The sequence below is a fragment of the Rhinatrema bivittatum genome, chromosome 6 (assembly GCF_901001135.1).
Source record: "Rhinatrema bivittatum chromosome 6, aRhiBiv1.1, whole genome shotgun sequence".
Taxonomy (NCBI): domain Eukaryota; kingdom Metazoa; phylum Chordata; class Amphibia; order Gymnophiona; family Rhinatrematidae; genus Rhinatrema; species Rhinatrema bivittatum.
The window spans coordinates 244,983,946-245,003,912 of NC_042620.1; the positions used below are offsets into that span (position 1 = coordinate 244,983,946).

The 19,967-nt window shown below is 46.5% G+C and overlaps 1 protein-coding gene across 3 annotated transcripts in view; it reads left to right on the forward strand.

Annotated features, from left to right (window-relative positions):
- LOC115094054 (sodium- and chloride-dependent neutral and basic amino acid transporter B(0+)-like) overlaps window positions 1-19,967 on the forward strand; it is a 556,325-nt gene that overhangs the window by 108,453 nt on the left and 427,905 nt on the right. For all 3 annotated transcript variants that reach the window (XM_029606707.1, XM_029606706.1, XM_029606708.1), the window contains exon 5: window positions 14,640-14,772. In XM_029606707.1, the coding sequence (XP_029462567.1) occupies window positions 14,640-14,772 (133 nt within the window). The remainder of the gene's footprint in view (window positions 1-14,639; window positions 14,773-19,967) is intronic.

The following is a 19,967-nucleotide window of genomic DNA, read 5'->3' on the forward strand; positions in this document are numbered from 1 at the left end:
CCGGTAGAAAAACAGGTAGCTATCGCCCAAACAGTCGCCCATCTACAGGCTCTGGGGGCGGTGGTTCCGGTTCCGCGGGACCAGCTACGGACGGGTCGGTATTCCATATACTTCCTGGTTCCCAAGAAGGAGGGCACCTTCCGACCCATTCTGGATCTCAAAGGAGTAAACAAGGCGTTGCGTGTGCCCCGCTTCCGGATGGAGACCCTCCGGTCTGTTATTGCGGCCGTCCACAAGGGAGAATTCTTGGCTTCTTTAGATCTGACAGAGGCCTATCTTCACATCGGAATAAGAGAACGGCATCAACGGTACTTGAGGTTCATGGTGATGGGGGACCACTACCAGTTTTGCGCCCTCCCCTTCGGGTTGGCCACCGCGCCGAGGGTGTTCACCAAAGTTCTCTTGGTGGTAGCGGCTTCCCTCCGCCGTCAAGGCGTCCTTGTGCATCCCTATCTCGACGATTGGCTCATTCGAGCAAAGTCACAGGCGGCCTGCACCCGGGCGGTCTCCTTAGTGGTGCACCAGCTGCAGGAGTTGGGTTGGGTAGTCAACTTCACGAAGAGCAGACTCGAGCCGACCCAACAGCTGGAGTTCCTGGGAGCTCGATTCGACACCTTGGTGGGCAAGGTTTTTCTTCCGCAGCAACGCATGCTCAATCTCATGACTCAGGTACGGCGCCTGTTGGAGCTCGAGATTCCCACGGTCTGGGATTATTTACAAGTCATTGGTCATATGGTGTCTACTATGGAAATGGTACAATGGGCTTTTGCGCATATGCGTCCGTTACAAAGAGCACTTCTATCTCGCTGGGATCCCCGCTCGGAGGAGTACGGGATAGAATTGCCTTTGCTGGAGCCGGCTCGCTCCAGTCTCTCTTGGTGGCTGACTCCAGACAATCTCCTACAGGGGGTGGACCTCGAACCCCCGCCTTGGTTGGTGGTGACAACGGATGCCAGCCTGTCGGGCTGGGGAGCGGTCTGCCAGTCCCGTGCAGTCCAGGGCACCTGGTCAGCACTCCAAGCGACTTGGTCCATCAACCGATTGGAGACCAGAGCGGTCCGCCTGGCCTTGCGTTGTCTCCTTCCACTGGTACACGGACGAGCAGTAAGAGTTCTGTCGGACAATGCGACCACAGTGGCGTACATAAATCGACAAGGAGGCACAAAAAGCAGGGCGGTAGCGACCGAGGCGGCGCTGTTGATGTCCTGGGCGGAAAGTCACATAGAGCGTCTCGCGGCCACCCACATTGCCGGCGTGGACAACGTTCAAGCGGATTACCTCAGCCGGCAGCACCTAGATCCAGGAGAATGGGAGATCTCGTCGGAGGCGATGGCTCTCATCGCGCGGCGTTGGGGGACTCCGCGCTTGGACCTCATGGCGACCCGACAAAATGCAAAGGCGGTACGCTTCTTCAGTCAGAGGAGAGAGCACGCGTCAGAAGGGGTGGACGCGTTAGCACTTCCGTGGCCTCGTCACATTCTTCTTTATGTGTTCCCTCCGTGGCCTCTGGTAGGGAAAGTGCTAAGACGCATAGAGTCCCATCACGGTCCGGTGATCCTCGTGGCTCCGGAATGGCCGCGGCGTCCGTGGTTCGCGGATCTGGTCAACTTGGCAGTCGACGGCCCACTACGCCTCGGTCATCTCCCAATCTTCTTTGTCAGGGTCCAGTATTTTTCGATCTGGCGGATCGTTTTTGTCTGGCGGCTTGGCTTATGAAAGGAAGCAGTTGAAGAAGAGAGGGTTTTCGGACGCGGTGGTGTCTACTCTCCTTCGGGCCCGTTGGTCGTCCACTACGCTCGCCTACGCGAGGGTTTGGAAGGTTTTCCATGATTGGTGTGACACGGTGGGTACTTCGGCCAGACGTTCGTCCGTGGCGGATATCCTTATGTTCTTACAGGATGGATTGAAGAAGGGGTTAGCGTATAATTCGCTACGAGTTCAGGTGGCGGCTTTGGGCTGCTTGCGAGGTAAGGTCGAAGGTTCTTCCCTTGCGAGTCATCCAGATGTGGCACGTTTTTTGCGAGGGGTTAGAAACTTACGTCCTCCCGTCAGGCTTCCCTGTCCGTCTTGGAACTTGAACTTGGTACTCCGTGGCTTGTGTGCGGCTCCGTTTGAACCTATTAAGGCGGCTTCCTTGAAGGATCTGACTCTCAAGGCTGTCTTCCTTGTGGCCATTTCCTCGGCTCGTCGGGTGTCGGAGCTTCAGGCTCTCTCTTGCAGGGAACCGTTTTTGCGCATTTCGGCATCAGGGGTTTCCCTACGAACTGTTCCTTCCTTCCTCCCCAAGGTGGTCTCCGCGTTTCATGTCAACCAAACGGTGGAATTACCTTCCTTTTCGGACGAGGACCTACAGTCTTCTCACGGTAGGGACTTGAGGCGTCTGGATGTCCGTCGGATTCTTTTACGCTATTTGGAGGTTACCAATGACTTTAGAAAGTCAGATCACCTTTTCGTGTTGTGGAATGGACCCAGGAAGGGTCTTCAGGCGTCCAAAGCTACGATTGCACGCTGGTTAAAGGGTGCTATTGCGGCCACGAATGTTGGATGTGGTAAGCCTGTTCCTGCTGGGCTTAAGGCTCATTCTCTGCGATCTCAAGCGACTTCATGGGCAGAGAATCACTTGGTCTCTTGCCAAGAGATATGCAGGGCGGCCACGTGGAAATCCTGGCATACTTTTGCCAGGCATTATCGCCTGGATGTCCGTGGTCCTCCTGCAGAGTCCTTTGGGAGCAGTGTAATTCGAGCGGGACTCTCAGGGTCCCACCCCAGTTAAGGCGGCTTGGGTACATCCCAGCTGTCTGGACTGATCCTGGTACGTACAGGGAAAGGAAAATTAGGTTCTTACCTTTGCTAATTTTCGTTCCCGTAGTACCATGGATCAGTCCAGACGCCCGCCCTCAGTACTTCTGGGAGTCCGCTCGTGTTCCATTTCTGTTTTTTTCTTCCATTACAGTTTGTATTTGTAATAGATGCCACAGTTTTGAGGTGAAGTGTCTCCTTTCCTCGTGTTTTATTGTTCGCTCTGTGGTGTCCTAGTTGTTATTTCTGGTTTTCCCTGTTCTCGAGGAGGTTTCCACTTGATCTGGTCATTTAGGTTATGATATAGATAACAATTTTTGACATTCTCTTGGGGGTACAGTTGAAGGTGATTCATTACTTGTTTCTGCTTTGATATCACATATACTGAGGGATCGCAGGTGGCACACAAGTATATCTAGGGGGTGCTTTCAGTTTTCTCTCTGACTCCATCTGCTGGAGGGGAGGCATAACCCAGCTGTCTGGACTGATCCATGGTACTACGGGAACGAAAATTAGCAAAGGTAAGAATCTAATTTTCCTATTTAATTATCAGAAATAAATATTTATCCCAGGACAAGCAGGATGATAGTCCTCACATATGGGTGACATCATCAGATGGAGTCCTGATACGGAAAACTTCTGTCAAAGTTTCTAGAAACTTTTGACTGGCACACTGAGCATGCCCAGCATTCCATGATATTCTCAGTCACAGGGGTCTCCCTTCAGTCTCTTTTTTCCGTGGTGCTGTAAGTCTCGCATAATAGGAGCTCTGTGAGATTTTCCCTCACTTTTTCCTCACGGAAAATGTAACTTTTGAGTCAAAAAAATTATCACTCGGGTCTCCCTTCGACATAGCAATCAGTGAGTTCTTTTTGAATCTTTTTTTTTTTTTGCTCAATTCCTGTCACCTTCATTCGGTACCCACAGGCCATCGACTGTTACCAGGCCTTTTTTCACCATGGCCTCGCGATTCAAAAAATGCCCAAATTGTAACCGAACTATATCGATAACCGACCCGTACAACGTTTGTGTTTTATGCCTGGGATCAAGCCACGATGTCCGGGCTTGTACAACTTGCACCCAGATGACACCGAAGGGCAGGCGTGCCTGGTTGGATAAAATGGAGGAGCTGTTTAAAAAACTCACTCCATTGTCATCTTCGACATCATCATCGAAGAAATTGTCACCCTCTGTTGAAAAACATTGAGGTAAGAAAAGGGCTGATGACCATCCATCACCGACCCCATCTGGATCTTCCATAGCGTCTTCAGCAACATCTACTAGAGAGCATCTGAAAAAAGATGCCATCAACACAGTTCTGTCTGATCCATGGAGGTAACGACATCCACATTGGCACCGAAGGACATCGAGCCGATGCCGAAGCGTGTCCGGGTACTAGAGCCACCATGTCCCTCTGTACCCGAGATACCAAGGCGCTCTTCACCGGGATCAATGTTAGAGATTGTGCCACCACGCTCAGTCTTGGAAGAGCCAGTAGCATGAATCTTACCTTCTCTTGTGACAGTTAACCCAGTCCCAGTCTCCCGGGGAGAAGTGACTTCCATGGTCCAGCAAGCGATCGTTGAGGCGTTCCAAAAATTCCAGCCTCCTTCCATTCCAGCAACAGTACCGATACCGACACCGGCATCAACGCCAGAACCGTAGATTTTTCAACCCCTACTGAATAGAATTGATGCATTAATCGGATCTTTTCCTGCACCGACACTGATGACACCGAAGGCTCCCCTGATGCTGCCATCGACACCATTGATGCCAAAACATCCACCGATGATTCCTTCGATTCCAATTCCAGGCTCATTGGAGGAAGATAGGAGAGACTCAGATTCCAACCCGGGGCCTTTGGGCCTTCAACACCTCTGGGCACTGACATTTCCTTTGATGCCATTCCCGTACCTATAGATGGCATCGTGACCTGGTCCATCGGGCGATGCTGATCATCTATTGCCATTGATGCCATCGAGACCTTTCGATTCCCCATCAATGCCTTTACTGCCTCCTCTGATACCAATGCAGATTCCATCTCAACCATCAAAGTCTGCTTCTAAAACCAAACATCACCTTCAAAAACATAAACCAGATCCTTCTGAGTCACATTATCAACCTCAATACAGTCCTTGAGAGGATGTAGACACTGACACTGATACAGATGATTTACAGTCAGAGCCTTCTCCACCAGAAGATTGGAGGAAGTCCCCTCCTGAGGATTTGTCATTTGCAAATTTCATAAAGGAAATGGCAGATACAATTCCTTTTGAATTGCTTACCGAAGAGGATACAAGACACAAGACTCTTGAAGTGTTGCAATTTGTGGATGCACCAAAGGAGGTGATGGCAATACCCATTCATGAAGTGCTTCTGGAACTTCAGCATCGATTATGGGAACATCCTTGCTCTGTACCGGCTGTAAACAGAAGAACAGAAGAACAGACGCAACATACCTGGTACAACATACCCCAGGTTTCCAAAAACCGCAATTGCCACACCACTCAGTGGTCATTGAATTGGCTCAGAAAAAAAACAGGAAATAAAAACCACACTCTTCTACCCCACCAGGAAAAGAACAAAAGTTCTTAGATGGCTTAGGAAGAAAGGTTTTTCAGGGATCCATGCTGGTATCTAGAATTGCAATAATATAAGACCTGTTATATAGATGCTATATACATCTATATAACAGGTCTTATATTATTTAGATTTGGTCACATGATATATTGTCTAAGGTTTTACATTTAGTGGTATCTAGAATTGCGGCATACCAGCTTTACATGACGCAATATCAAAGAAACTTGTGGAAACAAGTTCAAGATATTGCCAATAACCTCCCTCTACAACAACAACAGGCACTAAATGCTCTCATTGCCAAAGGCCTTGAATCTAGCAAATGCGAGGTACGGGCAGCTTACGACTCATTTGAGACATCCACCCGTCTATCAGCAGCTGGAATCAACGCACGAAGGAGGGCTTGGCTCAAGGCCTCTGATCTCAGATTAGAAGTCCAAGAGAGACTGGCAGATCTCCCATGTACTGGAGACAATCTCTTCAGAGAAAAAATTCAGGATGCTGTCTCACAACTCAAAGATCATCATGAGACACTCCGACAGCTCTCCAAATCAGTGGTTCTCAACCTTTTTTTGGCCAGGACACACCTGACAAATGGTTCTCACATGCGTGACACACTGAACATGTGACCATCACGGGGCTAAATGTAAACATGCACTCTGCATCCTCAAGATGAAGATCTAGGGCATAACCCGTACAACTCACCATACAAAAAAGATATTCTGGTTCTGATGACATCTCAGTAAAAGCAAAACAAACTCCCTTTACTACCAGGCACAATAGCCTTCCTTATGAAAAGACAGTAATATACCACTAATGCATATCCTATTGAGAAAACACATCAAATAAGATTGATACCAATGCCTACATGCTAGTAAAATACCTCACCTCAGTCACACACCCAGAACTGACCTTCACCAAGTACAGAAAACCCACAAATTATAAATATGGAGACAGAAACTGGAATGGAAAACCAAAAAAGCCACTCTGCATGCAGTGTGAACCTGGAAAAATGGAAAGAGAAATATAGCACCTAACAGACTCAGGATTTGCAATAATGCACACAAACTAACCCGCACAAAGTTACACCTGTATTACGGAACACACACAAACAGTAACAACCCTATTTATTTATTTATAATTTTTATATACCGACATTCTTACATTAAAATGCAAATCATACCGGTTTACATAAAACAGAAAAAGCAGGAAAAAATATTTCCATAGTCAAATACAGAGAACATTTATAATAAAATTGTTAACAAAGGCATAAGGTAGGAACTTGAAAAAAAGGTTATTTAACAGAAAACGTAAAAGAAAAAATATGAAATGAAGCACGGTGCGCGGCACCTGATGGTGAGGTGGTTTTCAACCGCTGCCGGAGCTCACAGTGACGTCGGGGGAGGGGCGTGGTCACACATCGCAGTCACCCATTTCCCCTCACCTCCTGATGATAGTTCCATTTCTTTTTTATTATTTAAGATGGTGTTCACTTCTTGCGGGGGCCCAGGATGGAGGGTGGCCTCCCCGCTCGCTGGCGCCTGATGGTGAGGCGCTTTTCAACCGCCGCCGGAGCTCACAGTGACGTCGGGGGAGGGGCGTGGTCAATGTGATGGTCACCTATCTAAGAAATACAACTATTAATCCAGGCCCTAAACACTAAAACATTTCCTATTGTGAAAACAGAATAAGCCAAGCTGCTACAGAGCCCCACACAGAAATCATTGTAAAGTTATACCAAAAATGTTACAAATAGCTGCTGAATAGAATAATATTCAATTAAATACTCATAAAAATTATTAAAACATGTCCAAATATCAATAAAATATTTCAAAAGCAGACATCGCATAATATCCAATAATTAAAATGGCAGTCAATCAAGAAAAATAAATTTAAAAAACCACCTTTACTTACCCTCTCCAGCAACTCTCCTACTCCTTTCCCTTCCAGGCCAATAGCACTCACCAGAAGCAGCAAGGGCTGCTGAAGCTCTGTCCTCAATCTTCTTCCTTAGCACCCACGACCAGTCACTCACAACACACACACCCCCAATTAGACCCCACGACCAGTCTCGGTCTCTTTCACACCAGTCATCTTCCTAACCAGTCTCTCTCTCTCACACAGAAACACATCACCACCCTGACCAGTCTCGCTCTCTCAATCACACTCATGTTCTCTTATATACAAGCTCTCAATCACACACAAGAGCTCTCACACCCATTCACACCAGCTCTTACCCAGGCTTCCATTCACACCCCTACACACAAGCTCTCACCCAAGCACCCATTCACACCCACAAGCTCTCACCCAGGCTTCCATTCACACCTACAGACACAAGCTTTCACCCAGGCTTCCATTTACACCCACAAGCTCTCACTCAAGCACCCATTCACACCAGCTCTCACCCAGGCTTCCATTCACACCCACACACACGAGCTCTCACCCATTCACACCCACACACACAAGCTCTCACCCATGCATCCATTCACACCCTCAGACACAAGCTCTCAACCAGGCATCCATTCACACCCTCAGACACAAGCTCTCACCCAGGCATCCATTCACACCCACAGACACAAGCTCTCACCCAGGCACCCATTCACACCCTCAGACACAAGCTCTCACCCAGGCACTCATTCACACCCACAGACACATGCTCTCACCCAGGCATCCATTCACACCCACAGACACAAGCTCTCATCCAGGCACCCATTCACACCCTCAGACACAAGCTCTCACCCAGGCACTCATTCACACCCACAGACACATGCTCTCACCCAGGCATCCATTCACACCCACAGACACAAGCTCTCTCCCAGGCATCCATTCACACCGTCAGACACAAGCTCTCACCCAGGCATCCATTCACACCCTCACACACAAGCTCTCACCCAGGCACCCATTCACACCCTCAGACACAAGCTCTCACCCAGGCATCCATTCACACCCAATGACACAAGCTCTCACCCAGGCATCCATTCACACCCAATGACCCAAGCTCTCACCCAGGCATTCATTCACACACAGTCACACCAGCTCTCACCAAAAATAACTTCTTCCTTCACTGCAGGGATGGGGTCCAGTTCCGCCGCGGCTTTAATCCGACAGGCCTTCTTTTTTCGGCGCCATGGGGATGGGTGCCTCAGTCGGAGGTCGGGTTTCCTCTTCGCCGCTGGGGGTCAGGTTTTCCTCTTCACCACTACGGGGATGAGCTCCCGTAGCGGCCTTGTACCGTCGGGGTCGGGTTTTCTCCTTCACCGCTACGAGGATGGGCTCCCGTAGCGGCCTTGCACCATCGGAGTCGGGTTTTCCTCTTCACCGCTATGAGGATGGGCTCCCGTAGCGGCCTTGCACCATCGGAGTCAGGTTTTCCTCTTCACCGGTACAGGGATGGGCTCCCATAGCGGCCTTGCACCATCGGGGTCGGGGTTTCCTCTTCACCGCTACAGGGATGGGCTCCCATAGCGGCCTTGCACTGTCGAGGTCGGGGTTTCCTCTTCACTGCTACGGGGATGGGCTCCCGTAGCGGCCTTGCTTCGTCGGGGTTCTACACTGCTATTCCTCCCACCCCACTCCCGGGCAGTGCCATGCCTGCCTCACCGGCCAATCAAAGGCTTCCTCCCTTCTTCCTACTCCCACTGGCAGGTAGAAGGGAGGAGGCTTCCGATTGGCCTGCGCGGGGGAAGGCAGAAAGAAGGAGGCTTCCCATTGGACAGTGGGGGTAGGAAGAAAGGAGGCTTTCAATTGGCCCGTGGGGGCTGGAAAAAGGGAGAAGGAAAGTACAACGGGGCAGTGGGACACGGGGAGACACGACACACCTGCCGGTGTTTGGCGACACACTAGGGTGTCGCGACACACCGGTTGAGAAGTGCTGCTCCAAATTACCATCTGATCAGCATTCTTCCATCCAAAAGGATAACAGAAGAGATACCAGGAGGCCTTTCTATAGACCTAGAAGGTACTATCCACCTGCTTCTTCAGCACGTTCCTACCATCCACTGCAAAGAGGACGTACACACCAACCAAAGCAGGCAAAAAATCCAGCCACCTCCACAAACGGGTCCAGCAGCTGGTTTTTGAAATACATCAAGAGAACAGAAGCTTCTCCACCAATCCTATGCCACTTACCAGTAGGAGGTCGACTCCATCATTTCAAACATCAATGGAGTCTCATCACCAAAGATCAATGGGTATTAGCCATACTGAATCGGGGATACTGTCTAAAATTCAACACAATACCCCTGCATTCGCCACCCATCACACTTTGGACAAGCACTGTCATCACATCTCAACTTCAAGTAGAACTCTCAACTCTGCTGACTACCAGGGCTATCGAACGAGTTCCCCGGTCTCAACAAAGCAAAGGGTTCTATTCCCGCTATTTCCTAATTCCAAAGAAAACAGGCAGCCTTCGTCCTATCTTAGACCTCTGCAATGTCAACAGATTTCTTCAAAAAGAAAAATTTCGGATGGTATCTCTGGGAACCATCCTTCCTTTGCTTCAATGGGAAGATTGGCTCTGTTCTCTAGATCTTCAAGATGCTTATGCACACATACCCATTTCCACACAACATCACAAGTATCTATGATTTGTTGTGCGAAAACATCATTACCATTCGAACTTGCCTCGGCTCCTCAAGTATTCACCAAATTTCTGGCAGTTGCTGCTGCACATCTACGAAAAAACAGCATCCATGTTTTTCCCTACCTAGACGATTGGCTAATCAGAAGTCCATCCAAACAGGGAGCCCTGTTTGCCTTAAAAAGCACAATAAGACTATTACACTCCCTGGGATTTCTAATCAACTATCAAAAATCTCACATCAAGCCATCTCATCTCCTCACGTTCATCAGAGCAGACCTCGACATCACACTGGCAAAAGCTTTTCTTCCAAACGACCGTGCCAACTAGGGATGTGAATCGGGCTTCGGACGATTGAAAATATCGGATTATATTTTCAAAATCGTCAGAAATCGGGGGCTCCCCCAAAACGATAGGAAAACCCCACAATATTGATCATGGGGGTTCTCTTATTGTTTTGGGGGAGGGTGGGAAAAATGGCACACAAAAATAACCCCTAAACCCACCCCGACCCTTTAAAATTAAACCCTTTCCTTCCCCAACCCTCCCGACCCCCCCCCAAAAAACATTTTACAGGTACCTGTGGGTCCAGTGGGGGTCCCGGGAGCGATCTCCCGCTCTTGGGCCGCCGGCTGCCACTAATCAAAATGGTGCTGATGGCCCTTTGCCCTTACCATGTGACAGGGTATCCGTGCCATTGGCCGGCACTTGTCACATGGTAGGAGCACTGGATGGCCCGTGCCATTTTTAAAGATGGCACCTGTCACATGGAAGGAGCACTGGATGGCCGGCACCATTTTTAAAAATGGCGCCGGCCACCCAGTGCTCCCTCCATATGACAGGGGCTGGCCAATGGCACGGATACCCTGTCACATGGTAAGGGCAAAGGGCCATCGGCACCATTTTGATTAGTGGCAGCCGATGGCCCAAGAGTGGGAGATCGCTCCTGGGACCCCCACTGGACCACCAGGTACCTGTAAAATGTTTTTCGGGGGGTCAGGAGGGTGGGGGAAGCAAAGGGTTTAGTTTTAAAGGGTCGGGGTGGGTTTTTTGTTTATCAGCTCGGGCGCAGCCGATAAACAAATCCGCGATCGGGCCCGATGTAAAAAAAACCCACATGTGAATTGGAACTGGAATCCGAACCGATTCCGGTTCCGATTCACATCTCTAGTGCCAACATTCTAGCACGCTTGGCAAATTCAATAATACACTGCCAGTCCGCCTCTGCCCATCAACTTCTAGTGCTACTGGGACACATGGCCTCTACAGTACATGTTACCCCTATGGCGAAATCAGCCATGTGAAGAACTCAATGGACTTTGAAATCTCATTGGTTCCAAGCTTTCCAGCCACTGACAATCACAGTTCAAATCACCCACCAATTACGCCTTTCGCTCCACTGGTGGACAAATCAAGCTGCCTTGAAAGCTGGTCTCCCATTCCAGCAATCAACTCCACAAGTCATCTTGACTATAGATGCCTCCAATCTGGGATGGGGGCACACATCAACAACTTTCAAATGCAAGGTACGTGGACTACGCTCGGAATGAAGTATCATATAAACTTCTTAGAGCTTCGAGCGATGCTTTATGCACTTTATGCCTTCAAAGACTGCCTCTTGAACAAGACTGTGCTGATACAGACAGACAACACAGTAGCAATGTGGTACATAAACAAACAGGGAGGCACAGGCTCTTATCTCCTCTGTCAAGAAGCAGCACAGATTTGGGCCTGGGCTCTCGAGCACTCCATGCATCTCTGAGCAACTTATCTAGCAGGCATACAGAACATTCTAACAGATGATCTCAGTCGTTTCCATCCCCACGAATGGTCTGTGGATCCAGATGTAGCAAGCAGAATCTTTCAACGCTGGGGTCACCCAACGATAGACCTCTTTGCATCCAAACTGAATCACAAAGTGGAAAGATTCTGCTCCCTCCACGGATGTTGACCAACATTCCCCAGGGACGCCTTTGCTCGCCCCTGGAACACAGGTCTTCTATATGCGTATCCTCCGATCCCGCTCATATCCAAAACTCTCGTGAAGCTACAACAGGACAGAGGGACAATGATCCTCATTGCCCCGTACTGGCCTTGACAAGTATGGTTTCCCATACTCCTCGACCTCTCAATCAGAGAACCGATTCGCCTGGCATAGCACTCAATCTCATAACTCAGAATCAGGGCAAGTTATGTCACCCCAACCTGCCAACTCTCGCCCTGACAGCTTGGATGTTGAAAGCTTAATTCTGCAACCACTTAATCTTTCAACTCAAGTCTCAGAAGTTATTGTAGCTTCATGAAAGCCTTCCACACATAAATCTTACCACTCAAAGTGGACAAGATTTACCAAGTGGTGCATGCAAAATGGTTTTGACCCCTTTTCTTGCCCCACTCCTTCTTTAATTGATTACCTGTGCCACCTTTCGGATTCTGGTCTACAGACATCTTCGGTAAGAGTACACCTAAGTGCCATAGCAGCATACTACAAGGGAATAGGGGATGCACCAATAATAGCACAACCCCTAGTAAGTCGATTTATGAGAGGCTTACTCCACCATAAGCCTCCCATTCGACCACTGGTTACTGAATGGGACCTAAATGTAGTGCTAACGAGACTCATGCGATCCCCGTTTGAGCCTCTGCACTCCTGTGATGAAAAGTTTCTTACATGGAAAGTATTTTTCCTAGTAGCCATTACATCTGCTAGGAGGGTCAGTGAGTTACAAGCTCTTGTCACATACTCACCCTACACAAAGTTCTTACATAACCGGGTAGTCCTTCGCACTTACCCCAAATTCCTACCAAAAGTGGTAACGGATTTTCACCTCAATCCATAGTCTTGTCTACTTTCTTTCCAAGACCACACTCTCACGAGGGCGAGAGAGTTTTGCACACCTTAGATTGTAAACGTGCGCTAGCTTTTTACCTGAACCGCATGGCAGTCCATAGAAAATCCATCCAACTCTTTGTTTCTTTTGACAAAATTAAACCAGGAGTTGCAGTGGGAAAACAAAGTCTCTCCAACTGGCAAACAGACTGTATCGAATTCTGCTATAAAAAAAGCAGGCATTCCTCTCCAGGGGCAAGAAAAAGCACACTCAGTAAAGGCTATGTCTACATCAGTAGCACACTACAGTTCTGTGCTTATTGCTGATATCTGTAAAGCTGCAACTTGGAGTTCACTTCACACCTTTGCAGCACATTACTGTTTGGACAAGGAAGGACGACAAGATTCAGCCTTTGAACAATCTGTCTTAAAGAACTTATTTCCAGTATAGTACCAACTCTTTCTACATCCATCCTTCTGTGATTTCAGGCTGCCTCATTTTTTCCAACAGTACACCAGTTGTTGTGCTTGTTGCACAAGTTGTATACTGTTGGTCCAATACAAGAATGACTCACAAGCACGGATTACTGTAATGCCCTCCTACTTGGTTTACCATATACAACAATTAAACCACTTCAAATAATGCAGAACACGGCTGCCAGAATTCTGACTGGTAAAAGTAAAAGAGACCACATCACTGAAACCCTGATGGAATCACACTGGCTACCCATTGAGCAAAGAATACAGTATAAAATCCTTTGTACAATACATAAGTTAATACATAATGAAAATGCTGATTGGCTGAATACAGCCCTCCACGTACACGTCCCTAACAGAAACCTGAGATCAGCTAATAAAGCTTTACTGTCCATCCCCTCAATCAAAACAGCCAAACTAACCCAAGTAAGGGAAAGAGCGGTCTCCTTAGCAGGTCCTATGCTATGGAACTCCATGCCCGTCGAGATCCGCTTACAAAGAGACATCAAAACCTTCAGAAAACATTTAAAAACATGGTTATTTAAACAGGCATACAATAAAGAGAAAGGAGAGTAGAACACAGGGAAAAAGAAAAGCGATTGGCAGTACACCCTAAACACACTACCCAAATCAACACGGGTATACATCCTATTTTAATCTTAAATTTCTAGAATAAAATAACAGATTCTCTTTTAATCCCGCTTCAAAAATAAACGGACATAACACATCCAATTATGAGCTTTTATAACCACTTTTGTTACCGTAAAGTCTTGGTACATGTATAGTGATAGAATTTATAATCTGTTCCAATTTTAATATTTTGTGCCTTATTGTAAACCATTATGATGGTACCTAACTTAATGATGGTATAGAAAAGTTTTTAAATAAATAAATAAATATGTGAGGACTATCATCCTGCTTGTCCTGGGATAAAGCAAAATTGCTTACCTTGTAATAGGTGTTATCTCAGGACAGGATGTAGTCCTCACGAAACCCACCCGCCACCCCGCGGAGTTGGGTCCGATACGTTTTATTATTTTATTTTTTCGCTCCCGCTTACTGCTACAAATGAGACTGAAGGGAGACCCCTGTGGTTGAGAATATCATGGCATGCTGGGCATGCTCAGTGGGCTCAGTGTGCCAGTCAAAAGTTTCTAGAAACTTTGACAGAAGTTTTCCGTATCAGGCTCCATCTGATGATGTCACCCATATGTGAGGACTACATCCTGCTGTCCTGGGATAACACCTATTAAAATGTAAGCAATTTTGCTTTTTTAAATATGACTATTGCAGTGTTAAATGTAATTTAAAAACATAAAATTAATGAATGCATTTGTTCACAAATGAATATTAATATTATGTTCCCTTTTACAGTTTCATGCAAGGTAAATTTAGAAGGTAAAATCATTAAAATGAACATGACATTGGTGAAAGAAAAAAATCTAACCTGCTTAGCTAACACTACAATTTCTGAGTCAGTGGATTTCCCAAGCAAGCAATACTGGGAGTAAGTACATATGACTATATATATTAATGTAATATATTTAACCCTTGGACTCTAGACTTGTATCTGTTCATTTATAGATGTAAAAATAATGATCAACAACCAATTTGCAGGCAATACTTTTTTACTGTATTAACAATACATTTGAGATAGATAGTCAAAGCCCCACTGAGTGGTGAAGTTAACTGGTTCATTTTAACTGATTGATTTTGTCTGGGTATTAACCTGCAGCTAGCCAACTGAAAATTCAGTTAAATGTAACCACATAAAATTTAAATTTAAGACAGCCAGATATGCAGATGGAGTTCACACTACAAATTTAACTACATTTCTATGTTACTATGAGGTAAAAGTGGGCTTTCAAATTTAGAAAGCGAGCACCGAGTATTACGCTAACCAACTAAATTTAAAAAGCTCACCCCTGCCACAAAATAACATAGTAAATGATTACAAAAAAGACCATCTGGTCTGCCCAGCAATCCTCTCTATAGTGCTATAAGATTCATCCCAGCTGCCAGCCATTAGTTTTAAATTAAAAAGAGGGTAGTGAATGCATGAACAGGGTAGTGAATGCATGAACAGAGCAAATTGACAAAATAAAGAGAAGCAAATCACCTGGACCATAAGAACATAAGAACATAAGAAAATGCCATACTGGTTCAGACCAAGGGTCCATCAAGCCCAGCATCCTGTTTCCAACAGTGGCAAATCCAGGCCATAAGAACCTGGCAAGTACCCAAAAACTAAGTCTATTCCATGTTACCATTGCTAATGGCAGTGGCTATTCTCTAAGGGGCGGATTTTAAATGCCCTGCGCCGGCGCGCGCAGACCCCCGGGATGCGCATAAGTCCCGGGGTTTTTTTAAAGGGGCGGGAGGGGGCGTGTCGGGGGCGTGGCCAAATGCTGCGGCGTTTCGGGGGCGTGGCACGGCGTTTTGGGGGCGGCAATGTGGGCATGGTTTCGGCCCGGGGCGTTCCGGGGGCATTCCGGGGGCGTGGCCGCGGCCTCTGGACCAGCCCCCAGGACCGGAACACGGAGCGGGGCAGCCGGCCCCCTCCTGACCCCCCCAAGGCTTGCCAATAATCCCTGGGGGTCCAGTGGGGGTCCGGGAGCGATTTCGTTGTCGGCTGCCAGTAATCAAAATGGCGCCGATAGCCTTTGCCCATACTATGTCACAGAGGCTTTCGGCGCCATTGGTCAGCTCCTGTCACATGATAGGAGCACAAGATGGCGCCGATGGCCATGTGACAGGGACTGACCAATGGTGCCGGTAGCCCCTGTGACATGGTAGTTCAGAGGCTATTCGGCACCATTTTGAGCAAGCCTGGCAATGGCGCACATGGGCACGGAGGAACAAATGGCACCCGGGACCCCGCTGGACCACCAGGGATGTTCGTAAGTCTTGGGGAGGGATCGGGATGGGGGGGGAGGGGGAGTTTGTATGTATGTACGAAAATGATTTTAAATGCTTGGGGTGGGTTTTTTTTTAGCTTCGTTTCCCGCTTCGTTTTTTGGCCCGGTTTCGGGTTTCCTCATTTCGTTTTTCAAAAAAACTAAACGAGAAAACCCGAATTTTACCATGAAGTATCCGAGTCAAAAAACGACCCGGTAGAAAAAAGCGAAGCACATCTCTAATACTAACTGCACTAACCACATCCTCTGGCAACAAATTCCAGAGTTTAATTGTGCGTTGAGTAAAAAAGAACTTTCTCCGATTAGTTTTAAATGTGCCCCATGCTAACTTCATGGAGTGCCCCCTAGTCTTTCTGCTATCCGAAAGAGTAAATATCCGATTCACATCTACCCATTCTAGACTTCTCATGATTTTAAACACCTCTATCATATCCCCCCTCAGTCGTCTCTTCTCCAAGCTGAAAAGTCCTAACCTCTTTAGTCATTCCTTATAGGGGAGTTGTTCCATTCCCCTTATCATTTTGTTAGCCCTTCTCTGTACCTTCTCCATCGCAATTTTTCTGTTTCTTTTCTCTCCATCTTCTTCCCTCAAACACACAGGTTCTCATTCTCACATGCATTTCTCTCTCTCACACACTCACAGGCTCTCACTGTCACATGCTGTGTCTCATACAATCATTCATACACTCAGTCTCTCACTCCCACATGCTGTCTTGCTCAAGCACAGGCTCTCACTCACCTCTAGGCCTCCTCTTCGCGGGTCACCGCAGGATGGGCTCTGCAGTGGCCCTGCTACCGGGCCTCTTCTTCTTCTCGGGCCGCTGCGATTTGAGTTTCGCAGCGGTCCGTAAACGCAAGTGCTGCTCCACGTCTGCACGTGCTGATGCTTCCCCTCCTTCCTGCCCTCGTGGCTCTGGCAACGTTTACTTCCGGGGATGCACAGACAGGAAGGAGGAGGAGCATCAGCGCGTTTAAACGCAATTTTTTTCTTGGCGGCCGCCCACCCCTCGCTACGCCACTGCTGCGCCTTATAATCCGGTGCGGCTTATATATGAACCAGGACGCATTAGCAGGCGCTCATTGATAATGCACCTTATAATCCGGTGCGCCTTATAGTCCGAAAAATACGGTATATCTTTTTTGAGATGCGGCGACCAGAATTGTACACAGTATTCAAGGTGCAGTCTCACCATGGAGCGATACAGAGGCATTATGACATTTTCCGTTTTATTCACCATTCTCTTTCTAATAATTCCCAACATTCTGTTTGCTTTTTTGACTGCCGTAGCACACTGAACCATCAATTTCAATGTGTTATCCACTATGACACATAGATCTCTTTCTTGGGTTGTAGCACCTAATATGGAACCCAACATTGTGTAATTATAGCATGGGTTATTTTTCCCTATATGCATCACCTTGCACTTATCCACATTAAATTTCATCTGCCATTTGGATGCCCAGTTTTCCAGTCTCACGAGGTCTTCCTGCAATTTATCACAATCTGCTTGTGATTTAACTACTCTGAACAATTTTGTGTCATCTGCAAATTTGATTATCTCACTCGTCGTATTTCTTTCCAGATCATTTATAAATATATTGAAAAGTAAGTGTCCCAATACAGATCCCTGAGACACTCCACTGTCCACTCCCTTCCACTGAGAAAATTATCCATTTAATCCTACTCTCTGTTTCCTGTCTTTTAGCCAGTTTGCAATCCACGAAAGGACATCGCCACCTATCCCATGACTTTTTACTTTTCCTAGAAACCTCTCATGAGGAACTTTGTCAAACGCCTTCTGAAAATCCAGGTATACTATATCTATCGGTTCACCTTTATCCACATGTTTATTAACTCCTTCAAAAAAGTAAAGCAGATTTGTGAGGCAAGACCTGCCCTGGGTAAAGCCATACTGACTTTGTTCCATTAAACCATGTTTTTCTATATGTTCTGTGATTTTGATGTTTAGAACACTTTCCACTATTTTTCCTGGCACTGAAGTCAGGCTAACCGGTCTGTAGTTTCCCGGATCGCCCCTGAAGCCCTTTTTAAATATTAGGGTTACCTTTGCTATCCTCCAGTCTTCAGGTACAATGGATGATTTTAATGATAAGTTACAAATTTTTACTAATAGGTCTGAAATTTTGTTTTTTAGTTCCTTCAAAACTCTGGGGTGGATACCATCCGGTCCGGGTGATTTACTACTCTTCAGTTTGTCAATCAGGCCTACCACATCTTCTCGGTTCACCGTGATTTGATTCAGTCCATCTGAATCATTACCCATGAAAACCTTCTCCATTACGGGATGTTTATCCTGTTGGACTCTATGCCATCCCGGACATAAAGCGCCACACCTCCTCCCGAGTGCTCCTCTCTGTCATTGCGATATAATTTGTACCCTGGTATAGCACTGTCCCATTGGTTATCCTCTTTCCACCATGTCTCTGAGATGCCAATTAAGTCTGTGTCATCATTCACTGCTATACATTCTAGATGCTATACATTCCAGAGTGCTGAAAGAACTGAAAAATGATATTGCAGGCGCACTTTTAGTAATTTGTAAACTATCATTAAAATCGTCCATGGTACCTAAAATTAACTGGGTAAAGTTACCTGGATAACTTTATCTGAATACATTCAGCATAATTTTTAGACAGGTAAAGTTACCAAGGTAAAGTTATCCAGGTATTTTACCTGTTCAGTGGGTTTTTTAATATGAACGTCTTTGAGCTTAGTCAATAACTTACAATCTATCCCTTTGGTTGATGTGATTGATCCAGAAGTGTAAGTTCCGAATACCATGTAACTTTTTGAGATTTTTCAGATGGTCATGGGAAATTTCTAGGTTATCACAGCCAGTTGATAGGATTTCAGGAGCTAGCCAGACCAGACCTAGGAACTCTCAGGCATTTGATACATTTCAGCAAATGGTATTCAAACATTGTTAAAGTCCTGTGCAGTTCAAGCAAATGCTATTGAAATTATGAAATCCTATGACACAGTGTGCTTCATTTTCAGTTTTTATTTATTTATTTATTTTTTTACAGAAATTTTGTCAGTTTATTATACTAAAAGCAAAAATTATATTTAGCGGTAACATTGATGAATCATTTTTCCATATTTCTCTTTTTATTTGTTCTCATTATAGTAACTACTGAAAAATTCATGGAAAAATTAAAAGAAAAACTAAAAATGAAGGTACTTAAACATAATATATTTTATCCCAGGACAAGCAGGATGCTAATCCTCACATATGGGTGACGTCACTGATGGAGCCCTAGTGTGGGAAAACTTTCTGTCAAAGTTTCTAGAAACTTTTGACTGACCCTGTGAGGCCACTGAGCATGCCATGATATTCTCTGCCACAGGGTTCTCTCTTCAGTCTTCGTTTTTTCGCGCTGCTATAGCCATCACGGAACAGGAGCCGTTGAGACTCTCTCAACAACACTTTTTGTCTAAAAAGTCAGAAATATTTGATATTCTCTCTCACAAGTCTCTGGGGTTTTTTTTCTTCACCGGCCGGTGAGTACCTCCGTCTCATAATTTTTGCTCTTAGAGCAAACACTTTTCTTCTCACAAATTCACATCGTTCATCGATGGCTGTTGACCCGAAATGGCTACCGGTTTTAAAAAATGCCCGGTATGCGCCAGAAAAATGTCGATCACCGACCCACACATCGAGTGTGTAATGTGCCTGGGAGAAAAGCATGAGGTAAATAATTGCCCGCAATGTGCTGAGATGACGCCGAAAGGCCGCAAAGTGAGACTAGAAAAAATGGAACA